At 38.0% G+C, this 24,300-nt stretch overlaps 1 protein-coding gene across 26 annotated transcripts in view; it reads right to left on the bottom strand.

Moving 5' to 3' along the window:
• Window positions 1–24,300, bottom strand: part of ELAVL2 (ELAV like RNA binding protein 2) — an 80,627-nt gene that overhangs the window by 17,558 nt on the left and 38,769 nt on the right. For 10 of the 26 annotated variants that reach the window (XM_012577493.5, XM_072922477.1, XM_072922488.1 and 7 more), the window contains 3 exons: window positions 23,000–23,090; window positions 19,066–19,306; window positions 910–1,013 (listed from right to left, as the gene is read on the bottom strand). In XM_012577493.5, the coding sequence (XP_012432947.4) occupies window positions 910–1,013; window positions 19,066–19,306; window positions 23,000–23,071 (417 nt within the window). In that variant the 5' untranslated portion in view covers window positions 23,072–23,090. Of the gene's footprint in view, window positions 1–909; window positions 1,014–19,065; window positions 19,307–22,974; window positions 23,794–24,300 lie in introns of those variants that run through there. The other 16 variants (XM_041711395.2, XM_072922482.1, XM_072922483.1 and 13 more) reach the window with 5 other exon arrangements.

The raw sequence follows: 24,300 nt of genomic DNA on the forward strand, positions 1-24,300 counted from the left end.
AGGCAAGACACTTTTGCCAAAACTACTGGTATCTTATTTTTGTTTCAGTTGACTTTCAGTAGCTTCGCACTGCTTTTGAAGTACAAATGTTTTTAGAGGGACTTTATTTCATGTCTTAAACATGCTCTTAAGTTAGAAGGCAGCCACTATACAAGTGCTCAGCTAGCAAACCTTGCTGTTTAATTAGGAAGAATGAGATAGTTGGAATATATACTGCCTTCAGGCACCAACACCTGGGAAACCTGCATTTCCTGACAATTTAATTTAATCAACTTTCTCTCAAAATCCCAGCGCTCAATTGCTCAAATGAGTTTCCTCAGTCTTCTGGTACTGGATTAAAAGAGGGTATGAAGAAAGTAACTCTCAAGATTTGTTTCTAGAATTTTAAGAAATTGAATTTAGTAAAAAAGTATGTGAGAAGTTGTAACATAACAGAAAAAGATGGGAATACCAAACATTAGAGATGTAAAGCCCAGAGCCCTAGAAAGAAAGTGATTCATAGATAACCAATAGTTATTTCAGCATTTCATTCTAAGAATTTGTAAAACAAACAAGACAAGTATTAACATAAAACCTGAAGTATTATTAAGTAAATTATACCATCTTTGAGAAAATGAGGAAGCACATGGTGTTCAAACAACATGCAATATTGCATTTCTTCAACTAAGGTATATAACAATTCCTCAGTTAAAGCAATTCAACTGTACATCTAAAGTGTTAAGCTGGTTAAGAAAATGTAATTTTCTATACCTTCTTTACTTAATCTAACTTTAAACACTACAAAGGATCATTTACTACATTAAATCCTAGTTTATTCTACTGACATTAGCTGAATGCTTGTTACACTTGTAAAACAAATCAGGAAGTCAAACCAGTTCAGTTTCTTTAAATTGTTTTAACCCTCCATACCTTTATAGTCTTAGTTTGAAGTCTCAATCCATTCAGGGTATTGACAGCTTTTTTGGCATCCTTGGGGTCAACATAGTTCACAAAACCGTAACCCAAACTCGGTCCTGATTAAATAGACATAAGTCATCATTAGTATTCCAGTGCCACACAATCAATAGCTAATTATTTAAAACCTACAGACACACACTGAGCAAATATTGCATATATTGAAAAACAGTACCCACTCCAAAGGATCACAACATCTAATTTTTCCACTAACATTGGTAGATTTCAAGTAGCTTCCTCTGTTCTTGTGTTCAACACAGAAATTACTACATTCAGTTTAATGCAAAAACTGATATGCAGAATAGGTTCAGAAGTGCATTACGATCTGTTGGACATTAGAGGATGTGCAGAAGCATAAAGTTTAAGTGATACCAGGAATCCACTACTCAATCTTAAACTTTTTATTGAATATAAGAAGTACAGTGGCAAAATTCTGGACTACTGCTTGAAAATGAAGTACATTTTAAAATCACTCAATGTCAGAATTTGAGCCAAATTAGAAAACAGATGTAATTCATACACTACATAGAGCCTTTCAGTAACAAGGAGTTAAAGGCTTGTTTTGTTCCAGTATTTAAAACAGGTGCAAGTATCTGATCAAGAACTAAGCATCAGCCATAGATGCAGTAATATTTTCTGGGTTTTTTAGTGTTGGAAATTCAGGTGACAGATGGACTTAAAGCATTTTCCATTAGCTCTTATCTCTGAACAATAGCCCCTTTCTAACCATTAATTTTGCTTAAGCACTTATTAAACACTTGAGTTTAGCAGTAGTCATCTTTTGACAACTTCAAAACCTACAGTATACTGTCCCTAACTAGCATCCTACTTTAGAAGTACTTTTAGTGCATAATAGTGAAAATAGGTGGAAAAATTTTAACATAGTGAAAAGATATACTTAGCAAGAATACTATCCTTTATTAGCACAAATCTTTCCAGAAACACTCCCATACTCTGAGGTGGTTTTGTTTGTTGGTTTGAGGTTTCTTGGGTTTTTTTACTACACTAGAACAAGGTAAAATAAAATTGTCAACAAGCCATAGGGAAGCATCTGACATATCTAACTTACAAAATGCTAGTTAGAATGATTAGCTTGGGTACACAACAATATAAAATGACAACCAACATTTCATAAAGCACAAATGGCATGTTCATTTATTTTCCAAAAAAGATATAATGAAACTCATGCTTTATCAAATTCTTGTGTGGTATCAATACCCTATGCATTTAACAGTATGTAATGCAAAAAAACAACAGGAAATATTTCACTTAATTAAAAGGTTTACTAACTAGCCCATCATTACTGGCATTTAAAATTTTGCAGCTATTATGCCCACCACGGCAGCAAAGGCCAGAGGACACCACCAGACCACTCCCCAAAGCTACTTCCATTCTCTCACATCTCCTCCTCAAAACACCTCAGGCAAACATAAATTCTCTAGACGGATCCATGAACAGGTTAATACACACGTTACCAGAGGATCCAAGCCCCAGCAAGAAAGAAGACTAAGCATCTACTCTAGAGAACCCTGCTCTGAGCAGGAGGTTAGACTCCATGATCTTCAATGCCTTTAGCCTCAGCAATTTGTCATGCTTCTGTAACAAACCATATGGAAATACCCAAAAGCATTTCTGTATTCATTTACAGCTCTGCTTAGATACTGCCATGTTTCTAAACCTAGAAGCCTTTTTACTTATTAGTTTGAGTACAGCAGAGCAGTTTCTGTGCCTGTCACCTCCATCACTCCCACTGTCTACACTGGCTGCAGAGACTCTTCCCAATAGCATCTCCAAAAAAGAGGAATCTCTCTTTTTGTGTATTCATTTTATGTGATGTCACTGTGTTGTTATTAAACTCCTGAGAAGCCCTTTTAAAATAGAACCAAAAAAGGTGTTAGAATCTCAAAGTGAAAGCAATTTCATATAGGATGTTTCCAATGTAACACTCATTACAGATCTATCAGAAAAAGATGGGAAAAAATTATTTCTCCTATCCCTCTCTGTTGATGTGTTCTGCTTTTCATATAAAAAACACCCCAACTGCTACAGACAAAGAGCTTACCCAGCGGTTACAAAGAATTCAGTTCATGACCATTGTCTGGAGACATTCTCTGAGTTGAACTTGATAAATATTAGGACACTAGCCTAGGAAGGTGCACTAAAAAACACAGTAATTTATTCAGAACAAGTCTGAAATACTTTATGCAATTTTATTCTATGATTTTACAATTAAAGAAAAGCTTTCACCATGACAGTGGTAGAACACTGAAAACAGGCAACCAGAGGGGTTGTAAAGTCTTCGTTCATGGAGATACTCAAGAGTCTGAATGGCACCACAGCAAATATATAGAATGGATTTTGAAGGGCAAGGGCAAAAAGTTATTTCTTACAATTTAATTCTAATCAGTCTAATCAGACTGCTCAAGACACAGATGGGACATCCAAGTGCGCACTAGAAAGCATAAATGAAGTAATTTACTATTAAAAAACATGTAATGAACAGACTGATTCAATATTTAGGAAAGAAAAGCAGACAGACTTCACAGGCACCTATCACCAAAAGACCAAGGAAGTTTCAAGTTGAAATAAGTAAGCAGGAAATCATAGCTATGGTCACAGTGCTTCTGCATTTACAATTTTGTTTTAAAAGATGACTTTTTTTTAGCTTCAAAAATACACAGGCTAATTCAAAATACTTATCAGAGAAGAACCACAAATAAACTAGTTGTATGTTATCCAAGTGGTTTCGTGTTTTCTATAAACTATAAACAATGCACACAAAAGCCTGAAGAAAATCCTCTGCCGCTCAATATTCAGAACAAATAGACACTATCCAGACAGAAAAGAGGTCATGTAAAGTAGATGGAACAGAGGTGATGCTTATCCATTTTTAATGTTTTGTTTTTAAAGGTAACAGCAACATTCCTTGAAGCAGGATAGAACCTTCTCTGAAAGCTAAAGAATTAAATCTAACCAGGGATGTCAAGGCAAACAAGAAAAGCATCTACATAGAAAGCTGGTGAAAGAAAAGGTTAGGGAAAATGTGAACCCTCTCTCGAACAGGAAGATGACCTGATTATCAAGGATATAGAAAACTCTGAGGGATACTGAAACTTTTCTTTTCTCAGTCTTCACCAGCAAGTGCTCCAGCCACACTGCCCAAGTCATAGAAGACAAAGAAGGGACTGGGACAATGAAGAACCACTTACTGTGCAAATGCATCCAGCTCAAAACCACTGAAGGAACCTTAAGGTGCAGAAGTCCATAAGACCTAGTCAGATACATCCACGGGTGTTCCTGAGGGAACTGGCAGAGGAAATGGCTAAACCACTATCCACGATATTTGAGAAGCTGTGGCAGTCTGATGACGTTCCCCCTAAGTGGAGAAGGGGAAACATAACCTCCATTTTCAAAAAGGGAAATAATTACAGTAGGGGAACTATAGGCTCGTCAGTCTCATCTCTGAGCATGAGATCATGAAGCAGATCCTCCAATTACAGTAAGACACAAGGAAAACCGAGATGACAACAGCCAGCATGGTTTCACTAAGGGCAAATTATGCCAGACAAATTTGGTGTCTTCTACAATAGGGTTGAAGTGTTGGTGGATGAGTAAAGAATTACTGATGTCATCTACCCGCAGCTAAGCAGAGCATTTGATACTGTCCTACACAACATTCTTGTCTGTCAGCTGGAGAAATAAGGATTCAGTGGTGGCTGAGGAATTGGCTGGATGTTCACACTTAAAGAGTTGCAGTCAATGTCTCACTGCCCAAGTGGACACCAAGGACAAGCAGCAAATAGTATTCACATGGGGTCACTATTGGGACTGGCCCTGTTTCACTCTGCCGCCAACATGGACAATGGGATCAAGGGCACCTTGGCAAGTTTGCTGACAACACTGAACTGCATGGCACCATAGATACACTTGGGGGAAGGGATGCCATCCAGAGGGACTGGGACAGCTTGAAAGGTGCATACATCTGTGACGACCTCATGAAGTTCAATAAGGCCAAGTGCAAGGTCCACACCTGGGTTGGGGCAATACCAAGGATAAAGACAAGGTGGGCAGAGAATGGGGTAAGTACAGCCCTGCTGAAGAGGATGTGGGGGCTCTGCTGGATGAAAGGGTTGGACATGACCCAGCCATGGCCACTCATAGCCCAGAAAGCCAAACATGTCATGTGCTGAATCTAAAGCAGTGTGGCCAGCAGGGGAGCAATTCCACAGCACCTCTCCTGTGAGGATGAGCTAAAAGAACTGCATTTGTTCTGCCTCCAGAAGGTTCTGGAGAGATCTTACAACAGCTTCCAGTACCTAAAAGGAGCCTAAAAGAGAGCTGGAAAGTGACATTTTACAAAGGCATATAGTGATAGGACACGGGGGAATGGCTTTAAACTGGAAGAGGGATAATTTAGATCAGTTATAAGAAAGCAATGCTTTACTGTGAGTATGGTGAGACACCAGAACAGGTCTCCCAGAGAAACTGTGGATGCCCTATCCCTAGACAACTTCAAGGACAGTCTGGATGAGGCTTTGAATAACCTGTTCTAGGGGAAAGTGTCCCTTCTTAGATAACCTTTCATTTTTCCTTCCAAAACAAACTATTTTATATTTCTAAGAGTTTGGTTATCTGAACTGTTCATTTTGCATGGAAGTGTTCAATAACTATGTACTATACATTAAAAGTAAGACTTGAAAGGTAGACGAATACAACTTTTAACCTAACAGTAGTTAAATAAGCCCTTTCAAAAGAGGTGGAGTTCCTCACAAATGCACAGTGAACTTAAATGCTGCCTTTTCAGTAGTCCTGCAGTTTTACAGCTCCTAAGATGAATGGCTATTAGACCATGATTAGACAGCAACTGACTAATACGGTGCTTTATTTCATTAAAGCATCTTGGTATTCTACTAGGTCTTCTCTGAAGGTTTTTTTGGCCAGAAATTTCAACAGGTTTGACCCTAGACATTTCTGGCCTATATAAAGCCTGGTCCTGACACCTTCTGCTGCCCAGCCATCTTCTAAACCTGTGTTCTCATGATTTCCCTCTCTAAATAGCTGCTGCTGAAGATAATTTTCCTACATGCATATCTGAGAAGCTTATATCCCTGGCAGAATCTTGAGCCAGTGCTGAAAAACTCGTTTGCTTGAGCACACAGCTGGTACCTTTTTTCCCCTCCAACAATGCTTCACTAGTATACAATGGTAGTACTACTAGATAACTAGCAGGTGCTGAAATTCAGCGCTAGAAGAGCTTCCCTTCCTGTGTTTCTTCCCACATTCAACCAGTTGCATAATTTCAACACACTTTCTACCCACATGAACCAGAAGAGCTTTTGACAGTTCAGTACAATTATTCTGAAAGTCTGGGACACACACCACAGGAGGGAGTCCTTGACTGCCGTTTCCCATCAGAGCTATGGAGTACCCAGTTAAAGGGCTGAGCGAGGTAACTTTCGAATGCAATTGTTGATTACATTACCAGAGTACCCAGATAATCCTGCATCTTGACTGGAATTCTTAAACATTCCTGTAATGTCTGAAGGTCAATCAAAACAAATAATTAACAGTATCAGGTAATATTTTTTTCCACAAAACACAGAGTAATAACAAATTCTAGAATCAGTCAAGCTCTAAAAACCTCTTCAGAATGTACTGATCAAAGAAGACTGAATGAGTTCTATGAAATGTACTTGTTCATTTTAAGGAGCAAGGAGAGTTGTTGTTTCAAGTTCTCATCATCAGGTAAAAGTAATGTAAGAAAAGGAGCCCCACTAATTGAATAAACTAACTAAAGTTTGGAAAAGAAAACCCAAAACTGTCACAAATGACCATCCCAAAAGGCATATAAAATAACAACAACAACAAAAAAAAAGAACAAAAAAAAAACCCCAAAACATTTACAACTTCATTAATAATACATCTTAAAATTAATACAAACCACTAAGGTATAAAACAATTTTCAAGGTCTAATACAAAAGCTAAGCACAGACTAATCATAATCTGGAAAATCAGAAGTGTGAATAGCAATTAATACATTCATACATTTCCACAGGACAACGAAAAATTATTGATAAGCATACATTTAAATATTGGTTTTTTCTACAATAGTCAGCATACCATCACTTCAGACGTATCAGACTATTTCAACTTCTGCAAAACTGATCTTACTGCAAAAGACTAAGTTATAGGAATATAACCAGTTGGAACTTCAATACCACAGCAGAAATCACAAGTAAAAAAAACTGTCTTGAAAAAAACCCCAAATGGGACATTGTTGTAGTTTGACACATTGTTGTAGTATGACAGACATACTATTTGCATCAATATTACAGTGAAGAACACAGTTCAGCTGTAATGAGCTACATACACTGCCTTCAGTGCTTAACTCCTCCAAAAACTGTCATCCAGACTTTGACTGAAAGAGACTAGTCTATTTTCTAGTGAACAGTAGTGTATTTTCTGATTCCAGCCTCTAAGTGGTCATTTTACAAGCACTGCTTTCAAAAAATTACATTGTGCTTAAAGCCATAAACTTCTGTCTCAGTGTATGAAGTTAATTGGCAAAGATCCCATAAACTAGTGTAAGGAAAAGCCAGCTTTGTATTTTTGAAATCAGGATCAAGTCAAGTTAGGTTTTATTCTGCCTTTCATCACTCCAAAGGTTGTATGCACTAGTGGAAGAAGGCTGTTAAAAGAAACATCCATGACAACATACGAAGACCATATATGAAGCTGTCATTAGAATTAATCTCATGGACTCAGATAATTTTTGAAACTCTCCTAAAATTTCGGAGTGAAGATGTGTTCCATGACCAGTACATAAAAACAAAAGTAGAACTAGAGAAAACCCACAGAATTATGTAAAGATCAACCTAAAAGCTGCAAGTAGTAGTCTATGTTGTCCTGAGAGCAAGACAGCTTGGCCACAGAAAAGATAATACTACTAGACTCCAGCCCAACTTCAGAAGCATGAAAAGTTCAACAGGGTTTCAGATATAGAAGTATGAAACATTCAATCCTTTTGTCTGTGTGGATTTGCAATTTAAGACATCAGAATGCTCTACAATTTGCTAGACTGATCCTGCAGAGTGACAACCCCACAGATGACTTGTGAGCCAAGACAAGGTCAAGCTCTTTTACAAAAAGTTGCCTTATCTTGGATTAATGCCACGGAGACTACCACATTATTATCTTGACACTGAATAAGGCTAGGAGCACATGCTCAGACATAAAACTCAATTAAGTGTACCACTGTATCTGAAACTTCCTACATGACTAACAAGAAGAGCTATATGCGTAAGTAGAGGATACCATCAACCTTTCTATTTACTCTCAATGTAAATTACTGTTCAAGTTTCAATCTGTATTTTAGTTTGCATTAAGGCTTGAACTGAACTTTAAAAGCAGCTTAGCAAAATAAGAGAACCTGCATAAGTCATTGAGCAACCCCTAATTTAATTTCAGTTTGCTTATAGTTCTAGCAGATGAATTCTATTTACTGAGCACATAATTCATACATCACTGAGCAGATGAGGCAGGGCAGCTTGTAAGAAAACATCTCTACTATGATCACTACTAGATTTCAGTATTTGATACTTCAGTGCCTGTCTCCCAAACCATTTCTCAGCTATCGCTCTAAATCTGGAATAATGAAAGTTGAAGATCAAATTAAAAGGATCAAACACTGATCAAAGTATTTGACACACAGTAAGTAGATTGTGATCTCAACCAAGTTCGACTCTTTATTAATTTGGTGCCATCCATGTGAGGACATCATCATCTGGCGTTTCATCAACACAAGCCTGTTGTTGCTGGATACAAAAGTGATGGTGCAGCTCTGGTTCTTCCCTGCAGTAGGAGGAGAAAATTCGTGGTTGGGGAGTACCATGGATGCTAAACATTACATGATGAAAGATGTTCAGCAAGCCAGAAGAGACATCAGCTGAAAGTTATTAACAGAGATCCACCATGTCCATACAGAAAATCTCAGCACCAGAAAATGTGGTTGAAAGCAGGAACTACATGGAAAGGTGCATGCTGTGGTACAAGCAAAAGAAACAGGAAATGCTTAAGGACACTACAGGAGAAGGAACACTGAGAATCATGCCCACTACTGCCTTGGGATCAAACATAAGTGACCAACCACAAACTACTTGAAATAATGAAGACTGAACTAGACACCCAGACTTTTTTACCAACTAGCTCGTAATATAACAAGGAGAAGATTCTTACCACTCCAAGGTGAAAGAATACCATGGAACTTCCAAAACCAAATACTTTCCTGAAAGTTAGCTATACCCTTTAATTTTTACCACAATTAGTAGTAACATGTTCCAGGCATCACAGTGTTGTCCTTTGCAGTCAATTTACTCCTTGTCAGGAATACAGCCAGCAGTGCTAAATATTCAGCCTTATTAAATCCACCTGGTCACCTTAAGCAAGTGGATGTAAAGCAATTTGTTCTACTCCTGGGGAATGTTTCAAAATCTGTGGTAATGTGCTCAACCAAGCTAAAAACTGGCATAACACTTTGTTTTGGTTTAAACCCAGCTGGCAACTAAGAACACACAGCCACAAGTGAAAACACACCTCCCTCACATCCCGGATGAAAAGGGGAGAAGAATTAAAAAAAAAAAAAGCTCACCAGTGAAGACCAGTTTAGTAACTGAAACAAGGTAACATGTAATACTATTAATAAAAGGAAATAAGAAAGCAGGGAAACCCCAAGGAAAACAAGTGATACACAAAAAAACTACTCATCCACTGGCTTATACCAAATCCTGTCCCTGAACTGTGAGCACCCCCCATTTCAGGTAACTCCCCCAGTTTATTATCTGGGTGTGAGGTATGGAATACATTGTTGGCCAGTTCAGGTCTCTGACCCGGCTATGCTCCCACACCTGCTTACTGGCAGAGCATGAAACACTGAAGAGTACTTAATTCTACGTAAACACTGCTCAGCAATAGCCAAACCATCAGTGTATTATCAAAATTATTTTCATACCGATTTCAAAGCACAGAACTCAACCTATTGCTCAACTCAACTCAACAAAGGAACTCTCTCCCAGCCAAAACCAGGACACACTTGAACATAAATTCTTTTCCCAAACTTCTTCACAAAAACACATAATATTTTGGAATGGTTGTTTTGTTCTGGGTTTTTGTCCAGGTTTTTATCTGCTACTTAATCTCAGAGTTTTGAAAGAAATCCTGAAATGCACCATGATCCTATGTTTGAAAAATATTTCCCTGCTCCAGGGAAATAGGTTTTCCATACGTTAACTTCCAGTATTACTTTCAATCACATGCTTATTTTTGGTTTTTTTTCTGGTGTTTACTGATGAATAAAAAAGTGTAGAAAAATTATAAATTGTCCTCAAAACATAATTTCCTTCCCTAGTGTAGGTCCTAATTGTCAACTCAAGATATATCTGCTTGAAATTATGTCCAAGGGGAACATTTTTTTTTTTCAGTTTTAACAGCTGTTATTAGCAAACAAGAACAACTACTAATCTGCAATAGTAAGTAGCTGGAAAAAGCATTTTCCTTTTGCAGTTGCTAAATGAACATAGGAAAAAAAATTACACTGAGAAAAGCTGAAGTTTTTGTTATTTGAAGCTGAACTACGTCTCCACAGCAATTTGTACATGAACACAGAAAATTTCTTCTGTAAGTAAACTCGACTTTGGTTTAGAAGGAGGTGGGGAAGAGTGGGGAACTGAAATAATCAATGCATCTTACTGCAGATACAAGACTTCCTAATCATTGAGCAGCTCCAAGGACATTTCAAAGAGCCTTGGTTTAACATGCACAAAGCCACAGCTGCCACAAAGAATATAAAAAAACCCTATCTACAAAAGATCCAGAAACTCAGAAGACAGGAAATAATTCAGATTACAAATGCCCTTCCATTTTAGTAAATTATGCTAAATACCTGAAATAAGCAAAAGTAAAACCAAAGTAATTTCAACAACTGGTCAACAGTGCAGAAATCTTGAAGATAACATGGCTGTGTCCTTGATAACTGTGGGAATTAGTAGATTTACAAAAAAATATTAAAGGAATCCTAACATGAAATACAGTATCTGAGCCCTCTCAATTATTTTCTCTTTACTGTGGATTAAAGTATTAGGTCACTAAAAGCACAGTTATCTTCTGTGGCATTCTGCAGCTTTCTATTTCCACTCTGACTTTACATACTCCAAGAGGAAAAATTCCATAGAGAATAGTAAATTAAGCCCTCTTCTACAGAAAACCATAATGGGAGTCTGGCAAATTTTCACAGCAAGAGCTGCCAGCTGAAGTACCATGATAAAAGAATATCAAATGTACATACACATATATTTTATAGAAAATAAACAGATGCAGGCAGAAAGTTCCTTGCATGTATTTTAAGGTCTTGCTTCTGTAACACAATATACTAGCTACTTCAATACATAATGGATCAATCATGAACCTGTTGGAACCATCTGCAGCTTGAAGTCTTATTACCTAGCACTCAGCTTGTGGAGGCTGAGAAGAAGTATCTACTTTCTGTAGGGTATCCAGGTCCCTATAATCCACGTGACATCCTTGGAGTGAAAGAGCTTCAGTGTGTGCAGGTCACTTAGATCACTACTCAAACTGAGGTAGACATCACTGAAATTTACCTTTGTTATTATAAATACTCTGCTCTAATCTCACAGCACAGTTACCCTGAAAAGCAGTTATATTCTAAGAACTTCAGGTACAAGAGATCTCTCTCACACACTAGCTTCCACTAGAATCAAACACCTGGCTCAGGATTACTAAGGTGTAACAGCAACATATACCAACATGCATGTATGAAAGAGTAAACAGTGTAAGATACACCAAACTGGCAGCCTGGGACTCCCAGTGTGGAAACAAAACCTTACCTACAAGCACAAAAGATAGTCCACATCACTACAGGACCAATGCCAGTTTGCAAACTTTATTGCTTTCAAAGGCTTCTTGTCAGTTATGGCAACCATTGACAAAAGTGAATGGTAATTGCAGAAAACTGCAAGAAAATGTAAACCACAATTATCTGCATCAAAAAGCCCAGTGTTTGCTGAAAAGCAAAGTGATATAGTGATCAGAAAGGTCCCTAATTATATTTAGTAATATAAAAAGAGTTAAATTTTTTAAAACATCAAGTTCTTGCTTATGCTATATATCGAGATCAGCTCATTAATTCAGGTAAATATATGACGAATAATAATTTTAAAAACAGCTTGTTTCCACAAAGTTAGCCTATGTGTGAATCCCTGGCAGGTTTAGTCAAACAGGTCTTTTCTACCTCTTTTACTTGTAAAAACAAAGCATGTAAACTTCTGAAAGGTCAAAACAGTGTTGTGCCTGAGTAACAGTGAAAGTCATATGACAGTACAAAGACAATTAAGTGCTATCTTAAGTAATACAAGGTGAAACAATTTCCTTCATCCTCACCTGTTTACATGACTCATTTGAAGGAGACATGTGAAGTGCAATCAATTATGTCATTTACTATGAAAAGGTACAGTAAATGCTGCTACTTTTTAGTAGTATTAAACAGCAATCAGAAGTATAAAACACCACAGAATTGCCTGGGTTGGAAGGAACCTTAAAGATCATTTAATTAAAACTGCTCACCAGATTTAAGACATTAGTTGTGCTCTGGATCCACACAGAAGGCTTGTTTGAAACTTAACTCTTCCAGGATTATCCCTCTAGGATAGTACTTCAAGCACCCAAGCTAGCTAAGTAAGCCAATACTCTGCTGCTGCACTTTTCTCCAACAAGCACACAAAGTTCAAAATCACTTTATTAATTTTATGCTATAATTCACCAAGTCCCTAGGCCACACCACAAACTTCATTTTAACACTGCAGAGTTCAAAACAAACTTGAAAATTAAAAAGGTGATTTTAAGATCAACCCTCCTTGTCCCCAGAAGACCTGTGCTTCAAAGTCTTGAGCAAGATGCTCCACAGAGCAGTCAGTCACCACACATAAATATATATTAATTCATATAAACAGAAATTTGCCTCCAATCCCATTTAGTTTCTATTCTTAATTTCACATTTTAGTAAAGTTTAGCACAACACATTCTACTGGCAAGACACATTTTTCCAGGCAGCACCTTTTGTCCACAACCCTGCCTTAATAAGGAACTTCAGGCTGACAAAAACTCACTCATTTCAGCACACCACCTAGCAGCAGTTACCAAGCATCCCTGCATATCATGGACTCAGCACACCACAAAAGAGCAGACCGTTTCAACTAGTTCTTTCTTTAGCTGCTCAATTACTCTACTCTCCAGCCAAGTGCACAAAACCTTGCAAAAACATCTGATGCATTAGAGTGATATAGAACTGCAAACAAACACATTGGGAGTAAAGGCTAACAAGGAAAAAGAGCTGAAGAGTTTAACAAAAATAGCAAGCCTCTCTTGAAACATGAAGTTGTTGTGCTCTATACATTCATGTGGTCCACTCTGTATCAGGCACTCATACTATATGAGGAAGTACCTGAAACTCCTGCTACCCATTGCCCTACCTCAAAATTTTCTTCCTTTTTGGTCATGGGAATGCTTAAAACTTTCTACACTGTAAATAAAGTAACTGAACACTAAGCCTCTTCACAAATATGCCACACTGTCCCCTCCTGCTTCCTCTGGGACACAAAAAGGAAAACCTACTTTGTAGGTAGGACCCATCTACTTTGCCTCCTACCTTATCTTTAAGGCAGTAATAGGCCTCAAATTACGAGCCTCAGATTAAAGCACAATCATATTTTTCCCCCCATCTTCCTGCAAGGTTAGTTTGGATGTCCTAAAATTAGACTTCCATTAAGGGAAGTGAAAGATTTTGAGCTGGAGAGAAAGCTAAGACTGCTCAGAGCAACAGTGACAAGAGATTTGAAAGAAACTGGCAGCCCAGGCTCAACTGAGATCACTTTCAAAGTCAGGAGTTTTAGATATACAATAGGACCGACAAGGCATAAGGTTTCCAACAGCCCAGCCTTTGTCAGACACTAACATTTACAATGTTATGATAGAAGGAGCTAACACTGTACAGAGTTTAACAAGTTTCACATGTTCCAGATTCAAGCAGCCAAGCAGCAGTTTGTATTGCTTCCACTGAGGACACAAACAGGTTTTCCCATGATTACCCAAAGACTGCTGTACAAGTCATAGGAAGCATAAGAGTCATCTCTAAGAGATAGATGTTTCAGCTCTGCTGAAACACAACCAAAAACACGCATGAGAACTAAAACTCTGTACAAACATTAGTTGCAAACATGTTGACACAGCTGCTTCAACAACTTTATGGAAGTGTTCAACTTTCAGGCAGTTTTTCTAGAACTACAGTTCTAGACATCTCAATTGTGTGCTGCACTTTATATCTTTGCTTAGTGCAACACAGGAATGAGAGAATACTTAGAAGTATCTGAGAAACTATTATCTTAGAGAGGACAGGATGAAATCTACAAAATGAAGCAAGACATCCTGTTAGCTTTAGTCTTATGGAAACAGGTGTTAGAGACAGAAATGTGATCCTTCCTCTACATGAGTTTCCATCACAGTACTGTAGACTAGACTACAGTACTTTGGATTGTATTCTAGACTGCAAAAACCTAGACTGCCTAAGAAATTTTTAAAGGGGTCATACAGACACAAGTTGAAGATTTTACTCCATGAGCCTATAATGCTGACCATAAAGAAAACACCACCACAATGTGACAGATAGTTGCCAACCACAAGACAAACAAGAACCCAGATTTTTTTGAAAAAGGTATGTAAAGAGGATCAGACTATCAACAAATATGTAAGCTCCACAGTGGCAGCTGGATTAAGTGTGGAAAAAATGCCACGTAACAGTGATCAGCAGGATGTCCTAAAGTGGACTTACTCTTTATCTTCAAGCAGAGATGATAAAAGGCAGTAGGAATTTATGAAGTCTTCAAGTGCAGAGCACCTGTCTCCTTGTACTAAACGTAAAAATATTACCAGTTTCACAGCTCATACACAGGTCTTTGAATGTGAAATACAGTCCCAGGCTAGGTCTCTAAGCATATCCTGCCTCACTTTCTAGACAAAACAAGCATTTGCTAAACTGTAAATGAAATCCATATACAAGCATTACTGGTAGTTCAAACACAGTTAGGGAGACAAGAAATCTAGCCTATTCATGAACAGGTTCTCTTTTAAAGAAAAAAAACTTTTGCATTTTATGAGAATATGATTATTTTAATAAGAGAACAGTATGGGAGCTTTGAAGCCAAGAAAACAAACACTTGTCCAATTTAAGACATCTGAGTTAGCTGCTTTCTGAAATTAAGGAGTCTATATTCCATGAGTTTCAGATTAGATAACAATGCCACAAACACATTGAAAACTGGGAGATTATTCCACAATGTGCAAATTAAGCATTAATCTTCCACATGTGCAATTGAAATTGTACTAAAGACAGTGGGAGTTAAAAGAATGCATTTTTTTAAGGAGACTACAGTCACATTTTTACCTATATTCAAGTTTCAGAAAAGTAGGTCTACAAAATGTTTACTATACCATGGTCTCTTACTTTTTAAGCGCTAGCTATTACTGTTTCTTGTATTTTTTAAAAAGATGATAAATCCATCTATCTTGTGCAAGCAGAAAGCATTACTCTTTAAAGTGCTTGACCAGGGGCATCTTCAGCAACTAAATTTAATTCCATTTTATCCCCTTCCCTAACATACTGAATACTTTTAGCTTATTTTTTGTAACCACACATGCTTAACATTAGGTTACAAAAAAGGTTATCATTATATAATAAATAGTACCTCTTCTGCCTTTAAATATGTAGAAGCGCTAAAACTAAACTAAACAGCTATCTTAAATGGCACACTGGAATTCAGTTACGTTTCTTTGTTGAGACCAGGATCTCCTACCTATTGTACAAGCACAATTAATTTACACGGTAGTTTTGCAATTTGCATTGACATACATTTGCATTAGTCAAAAGCACGTAAGAGTTAACCCAGACTCCAAGATATCTAGGCACGATGACTCATTCCTGACAGATTCACTGGTTAGCAAGTGAAGATAAAGTGACATTCATGACCCACTTATCAGATGCTGTTGTCAGTGGGATTCTCACATGTAGAGAGACTCTTGTTCAGCACTCTAGAATATTCAATACTACCAACATTTAATTTATTTACCTTCAGTAAAACAACAGAACTGCAATCAGCTATTTTAATTCTTATTGATAACACTTGAAATGGTTTTCTGCTACTACAGAAAGCAGACTTTCATCTGCTAATGCTGTCCCAACAGAAAGTTCTGCCCATGAAGTGCATGCTTGGGAGATGACCATCAGGAACCTTCACATATCAGCTTTCTCCTTTATTCACAAGTAAATCTCTAGCTAAAAATCAATAAAATAATCAGGACTTGCACTTCAAACTGCTCACATGAAATTAGTAAATGAACTTCAGGGTGCCTCCTTCCCCTCAAACAGGTTTTCAGAGGAAAAAAACAAGGAAGGCCTTCAAGTTCAACTCCTCTCAATACTGAAGTGTTCAGACAGCTTCAAGGAAACAGAGCACTTTCACCTCTAGTGGGAGGTCTGCCTGCCCATGGCAGGGAGGTTGGAATGAGATGCTTATTAAGGTACCATCCAACTGAAACCATTCTGTGATTCTATGATAATGCAGGTGCACTTCAGCGTTGCAGATGTGATCACAGAGAGAGTACTAAATAACAGGGTGGGAGATAACTTGGTTTAAATTCACTGGATACTAATGAGTATTTGGGTCAAGATGACAGTGACTGGCCATAATCTCTCTGTATTGTAACACATGGCCATGGCAACCCAGTGATCCTGGTAGGAATAACTCTCTCAGGAAAGGACCAGTGATCCTGGTAGGAGTAACTCTCTGGCTTTCTGGACAGAACTGTGGTTTCTAACTGGGCACAGCTACAGAGATCATACTTCACACACAGCCCCAGGGGATGCTCTTTAGAGCAAAAAAGTTGATCTCTGTCCCAGTGGTCTGTGGTTACTTCCTTCCTGTTGTTGGTCTTGCCCACCAGTGACAGTGGCCATGGAGTGAAACACAGTCTTTGACATCAAGCTTGCAGGATGGTACCACTCCCAGCCAAGGATAGGACTGGATTGGCCCACATGTGTTGCCACCAAACTCCACTGTGTTTGCAAACAAGGAGGCACAGAGTGGTGGAGACACAAGCCGTAACAGACCTTGGTGATACTGTAAGTGTAGAAGTGTGTTTCAACTTCTATGCTACCCTAACCTTATAATTTAAAGATACTTACCAAGTAACTAGCACTCATTACAGTTAATTTAAGAAGGACAAAAAAAATTATTACATTTTAACAGAGGAATTAAACCAATAAAAATCTGAAATTCATGTCACATGTCTTCCTTCACAAAACCTTGTAACAATCCCCATTCCGAATTTAGAAGGAAAATAAAAATTTGCTTTGCAAAACTCTCTGAAGAAAACCTGAAAATGAGTAATAGCAGGACTAAAAGTCAAGAGCTTTCTCCTAAGCCTGTACAAACACAAAGTTATCATGCTCTAATGCTACTTAAATCAGAAGTATTGTTACCAATGCAGTTACAAGATCAGACACTGTACTTCTCAATCTCACTTATAATACTAAAACATTTTGGAACAAGACTGATGCAGCATTTTTGCTGGCAGTTGAAAGTGTATCTCAAAGCTGAGGAGCTGCTCTCTGATAAAGTAGAAAAACTATCTCCAATGATTTCAGCTCTGGAGTTCTCTGCTACTCAGAATGTAATTTAAATTCAGGATCCTTCTCTGGCATCACTTCATTGTATATAGAAAACATCACACCTTGAAACAAGCGCTCTACAATTAAGTTCAGCTCCATTACCAGGTCTGGAGTCTTTTGAAACTATGTAGCAGCAATGGTATGCTTCTGGCATATAGAACATCAGACCCATCATGTAAGGAAGTAGACAATTTGAACATTGATCATGAAGATCTTGAGGGTTATTTCTGTGGGCCTGAAGTAGCAGCCTCTGAGGTTATTCCTAAGCAACTTTGATAAGGAAGTTAAACATGCTAAACATGTGAGATACACAAGACAGAGACAATTTGAACTGTCTCTGTCTTGAATAGCCATCCCATTATGAAGTACCAGTTACATCTTTCCACTCCCAGAACAAGACGTCAGGAAACATCTACAGAAGGGACCTTTTGTTTCAAAGCATTGAAGTCATTACCTACAAAGAAAACAGGCTTGTTTTCTCCATCAGCCAGATTTCACCTGAAGAGAGCAAGCTGTGGCATCAGCCCTATCTGGTTTCTTTGGCATCCTCAGGAACACTCAGTAATCTTCACACTGAAGAGCAAAGATTGCTTGAAGGTTTGGTCAGGCAAGATCAACTAAAAGCAGTGATTTCAATACCCCAGACTACCATGCTGGAGGAGGGTGCTTCACAGATCTACCCATTCCACTACCTAATGTCTTAAGAACAAGTCATCTGCTGTGGGAAGATCTGCTGTTTTTTCAGAGCCATAGAGGACACAAACAACACTCAGCCAACAGAAGTCAGCCAGAGACTGCTCAATAAGAAGGAAGCCACAGAGAATAAACTGATTCAAGTGTGCATCCTAAAGAAACTGTTCAAGTGCTGCAATTCAAAAGCAGCTTCACCTGTGAAGTAAGATAATCTGCCCTTTTTCCAAGATACAAGCTTCATTACCTGCATCTCTAAGCAGAAGTAGCTTTGCATCAACAAGCACTAAAGTCTAACTTCAGTGAGGTTAGATTAAAATTCAAGGAAACTTTGTATAAACAATCTGCTTTTCCACATGTGAATCTTTCTTCCTAGTACTCTGAAGCCCAGGTTTAAGTGTCCTGTTTTAGCATTTATAGCATTCAAAGTAACTGAATTTAAATGCAAATAAATATGCTTAATTTTGGGGTATATAATTAAAAAATTATTAATGTAAGTTCCTTCATTGGTTCCTAACCAGCACTGGCTCCTTCTGCCTTTATTCCATTACTTAAAAGAATTGCTATATACCATCAGAGAGTTTGCTGCTTGGAAAAATGAAAAGATACAGAAAACTCCAAAACCAACATACCTGTTATTTTGTCCCTAACAAGCTTGCAGGATTCTATCTCCCCAATGCTGCCAAAAAGACTCTTCAGTTCCTCTTGTGTCATGTTTTGTGGAAGGTAGTTGACTATTAAATTGGTCTTGCTGTCTTCTGTGTTCCCAGAATCAACTGGTGATGGGCAATTGTTTATGGTGGCTGAACCATGGGCTGTGTTATTACAAGTTGGTCCATTAGACAGTTGTGTTTCCATGGCAGCAATTACCTGCTGAAAAGAACAGAAAACAAAAACCATCTAAATTCGTATTTCAGAATCTAGTAAGAGAGTCCAAACAAGAACCTAAAAGACCTGTCAACTATACAGAAATGGTACTGCCAAGGCCATATTCTGCCTCTACATGCAAGAAAAAACCCAAACACCAGTAAAGAAGGGCATTAAACTGTTAGTCAAGACAATACTACAATACTTTAAAACTCTGTAATAAATAAACTGTATCTTCTACAAGCCCACTAAATTAAATCAGCACTCAAAGCTTAGTTCCATCCTCTGCCATTCTTCCAATTTAGGGGAATTACAGCCTTTCTATTATAGAAGCTACCAAACAAAACTGGCCTGTTGCAAGAGTAATAATTTCTGTCAACTTACAACTGGTTACTGAAATAACATGAAGTAGCATTGGAATATTTTCAAAAAGAGGTGGGCATTAACTGTATCCAAAGAATATTTCTTGTAAGAAATAGCAGAGATCATGATTAGTGTTTTAAATAGATACTTAGAGAATATATGAATGTGCAAGGATGGAAATTATACTCTTCTTTAACAACATCCATTGTCAAACTTTTTTCACCACCTGATTCAGTTGGAATCACCAACTGATTCCACCAGGTTGGAACCATGTTTCTATATGCTTTTATTTGACGAAACTGGCAATTTCTCATTATTATTTCTTCCCTCGCCTGAACTCTGAGAACAGTTAAATTTGAATCTTGAACTTAATTTACTTCTGGACCACTCCAGAACTATTCTGTGCCTGGGAGATCACAGAACAGATCCTCCTAGAACCTCTGCTAAGGCAGACAGAGAACAGGAAGTGATCTGAGACAGTCAACATGGCTTCACCAAGGCCAAGTCCTGTCTGACCAACTGGCCTTTCTGTGATGAAGTGACTCCATCAGTGGACAAGGGAAGGGCTACAGATGTTATCTATCTAGACTTATGTAAAACCTTTGACACAATCCCCATCATTATCTCTAAAATGGAGAGTATCTATGTGTGCACTAATAGATAGATAAGAAAGGGATTGGACGGTTTCATCTAGAGGTGGTAGCCAATAGCTCAGTCGACAGATATCAGTGACAAGTGTTGTCCCTTAGGGTCCATACTGGGACCAGTGCTATTCAATGTCTTCACTAGTAACACAGACAAATGGATCAAGAGCAACCTCTTCAAGCTTGCTGATGACCCCAAGGTAAAGCATGCTGCTGACATTCTTGAAGTTCAGGATGTCATCCAGAGGGACCTGGACAGGCTTGAAAAGTGGGACCATGGAAATCTCATGAGGTTTAAAAAGACCATATTCAAGGTGCTGCACATGGGTCAGGACACTCCCAGTATCAACAAAGGCTGGGGGATGAACAAATCAAGAGCAGCCCTGTGAGCAGGACTGGGGGGTGCTGGTGGGTGAGAGGCTGGACATGACCTAGCCATGGGCACTGCCAGCCCAGAAAGCCAAACATGTCCTGGGCTGCAGCCAAAGCAGTGTGGCCAGCAGGGGAGGGAGGGGATTCTGCCCCTCTACTCTGCTCTGGTGAGACCCCACCTGGAACTGCATCCAGCTCTGGGGTCCCAACACAGGAAGTTGGAAGTGAGTCCAGAGGAGGGCCTGGATTAGAGGGACAGAGCACGTCTGCTCTGACAAAATGCTGGGAGAATCAGGTTTACTCAGCCTAGAAAAGAAATTACTTTGGGGTAGCCTAATTGTGGCCTTTTAGTACCTGAAAGGATTTTACAAGAAACACAGAAAGACATTTTTGAAGAGCATGTAGTGACAGGACAAAGAGGAAGAATGTCTTCCAATTGAAAGAGAGTAGGTTTAGACTACCTATTAGGAAGATATTCTTTACTGTGCAGGTGGCAAGGCCCTTGCCCAGAGAGGCTGTGGATGCCCCATCCCTTGAAATATTCAAGGTCAGGTCGGATGGAGCTTAGAGCAACTTAATTTAGTGGAAGATGTCCTTGTTCACAGCAAGTGGATTAGAGACTTTCAACTCAAACCAGTCTGATTCTACTGTGTCTCATCCCAAAGTGACTGTGTGACTGCAAGATGCAACAGAAATAATTAGGAGTCTGCTTGTACCTAAGCACTTGTCCACAAGCTGCCACATCTACAAAAGGCACTCTACCTGCTCAGTCAGTGACTGAATGGTAACAGCTAGTAAATACAATGGATTTTTAATGGCATCTTAATATCTAAGATTTGGACAGCCTACCCTGTTTGAGACCAACTGTTTAGGACAACATGCAAGAGAAAATGATGTACATTAATTCTCCAGTAATACATATTTCAATACAAGAAGTTCACTAAAGAAATCCATCAATCGCTGAAATTTAACCTCATAATTAAACTGCTAAGAGGAGCTCTCACAAAAAAAGCCTCTTGTAAAATCACAGAGCAGCATTAGGACCTTTGAAGGGTCTGTCCTAACAGTCCTGTTTAAAACACCATATGCAATCAGTGCATATACAAACAGCTAATGAGGTCAGCTGTGTTCAGGGACTGCTGAATAACTGAATTTCCTAATAACCAAAAGGGGATTAATTTGAGTTTCTTACTAGAAGTCCAACTTTGACATTCCTGGGAATAGATTTCTATGTTCTGTGTTCTGCATACAGTAGTATTTTCCAAGAGGTTACTTCAGCACAATGCAAAAAAAGGGATACATCTATTAGGAGCACTCATTAGAAAAGTATGATCTAGTTTTCCTGAAGAGCTGCAACTAGAACAATGTTTTCTTCCCTTGTGACAAACTCCAATGAGTAACCTGCTTCTGACAGTGATGAAATAAGTCCACTAAAAAGATGATAAAGTATCCCAATTAAGATAAATTACTTTTCAAAACACTAGCATACCTGTTAAAGGTAGTAGTCACAAATGCTGTGCTCTGAGGCTCTGTTACAATGGCCTTTTTCCTTTTCTTCATGTTTTATTCTCAAATTTGAAATGTTCATTGAGCAAAATTAGCAGGATTTAGCAAGGACAACAAACAATTCTCTCTTAATTGCACATTTATTTTCACTTTCAGGTGGCAATTATAGGATCCTAAGCCAACATTCAAGTGAACAGCTGCAGTAGCCTGTGTGTGCTGAAAATTATACCATCTCTCAGCTATAGAACCATCTGCTCTGAAAGAAGTGATACTAATGTTTTACAAATAATGCATACCCCACTAACTAGGCTAAAGAGAACTGTTCATAAAAGACAAAGCACTAAATATTTTTCACTCAGAAAAATATTTCGAGATAAATTTACAGTTTAAAAAATTCTTAGAATAGACTGGCAAATAAAATTTTAAAATATTAATCACAAAAACACAACTATATAGGTTTTCAAAGTTACTGCAATTTAGTATTCAGACCATACCAAAACCATTTTAGTACAATACTCCTCTTCAATTAACACTGTGTATTTTCAATTAGTACTAAAATATAATTGACATTAGAAGAAAGGCAAGCCACTGCAGTGTAATTTCTACAGGAGATCACCATTTTACAGAAAAATTTATGTCTTGTTATTCCAGTGTGCTCTGGGCTCTCACAGAATAGGAACACAACCTACAGCCTATAATGAAACATATATGTGAGTTAGCATTCCAAATGGAAGGTTAAAAGACTTTGGTATGGCCTCAGCACTATTAACATGTAAAAAAGTAGCCTACAGAATTTAAGAAAAGTCCCACAGACCCCAGTCCAAGGCTCTGCTGCCCACGAACCACTTCTAAGCAGAGAAGCCACATCACACAGTCTGACTGCCATGTTAGTTTGGAGTTGCCGTCTGCAATATGGACACAAAAAGTACTATATGTTAGATTAACAAGATAATGCAACAAATCAGTTTGCACAAATTTACAGTAATTGCATTTATATTCCCAGCACGTCCATGCAGTGTGGCTTAACTGGATTTTAGGCAATTCCAATCTAATATTAACAAATTCAGTTGTAAAATTATTTTTCTTATGTGAAATAAGATGCTTATTTTTAAGACTTAAAAGATAATGCAGTCTAGTTACCCCTGCATCTACTCTGGAAAGTACCTTCAGTACCACACTATGCCTAAAAGAAACTATATCGCAAAACAAATCTTTAAATCTTCAAGACTGAAGAGGAAAGAAAGAAAATACAGTACAGTGAGCTTATTTTCCATCAGCACATAAAAATGATCATGCACCACAGCTCCCTTTACATGTCTTTCCCAGCCCACAGGAAAAGAAAATACACAAAGATGACAAAGTACTATATTAGAATTAATTCCATTCTTAAAATCCTAGGTTTTAAAAATTAGTTAAATGAAAATCTTGTGCAGATGGTATTCACTAAGCTTCCTTGCAACAGCTGTTTAAAAGTACCACTGCACATACAAGTGGAAGTAAATTCAAGGATTTATCAAGTGGAATAACTGGAACAAAACATTCAAGTGATTTTCATGAGAGTATTTCTGGTAACCAAGAAGACTGTTCTTTAACTAAAACATTACTGAAAATCCAATTAGAATTACATTGAACAATGCTAGGAGGATACCACAAAAGCTAATAGGCCATTTGCAGATGATTACAGGTAGTCCACATGTGACATACAACCACAACAGGAACAGAAAGACTCCTGACCACTGCCACAGCTTGAGACTGCTGTTAGTAAAGGGATCCTTCTTGACAACAATTAGCAGATGAGGTAAGTCTAAACTTGAAAAAAAAAAAAGTTTCAGAAGGCTGCTGCATTCAGAGTTTATAAATAAGTACTTCAAAACTTTTTTGTTTTAAAATGGTACAAGTTACTCTTCAGGTCAGTTTGCTACCAAAATCCTGCTTAGCTGACTTAATGTCTGGTCTTTATTTCTAATTTATGTTAATTATGACCTTCAATCACCTTTTTATGCAAAATACTGAGGCTTTGATATCCAGTGCAAGTTTGTATGCCATTCTTTGTGGTCTCAACCCAAAACTAACACTAACAACTTCATAGGCAAATATATTTGATGAACTGCTTAC

Source organism: Taeniopygia guttata, chromosome Z, assembly GCF_048771995.1.
Source record: "Taeniopygia guttata chromosome Z, bTaeGut7.mat, whole genome shotgun sequence".
Classification (NCBI taxonomy): Eukaryota; Metazoa; Chordata; class Aves; order Passeriformes; family Estrildidae; genus Taeniopygia; species Taeniopygia guttata.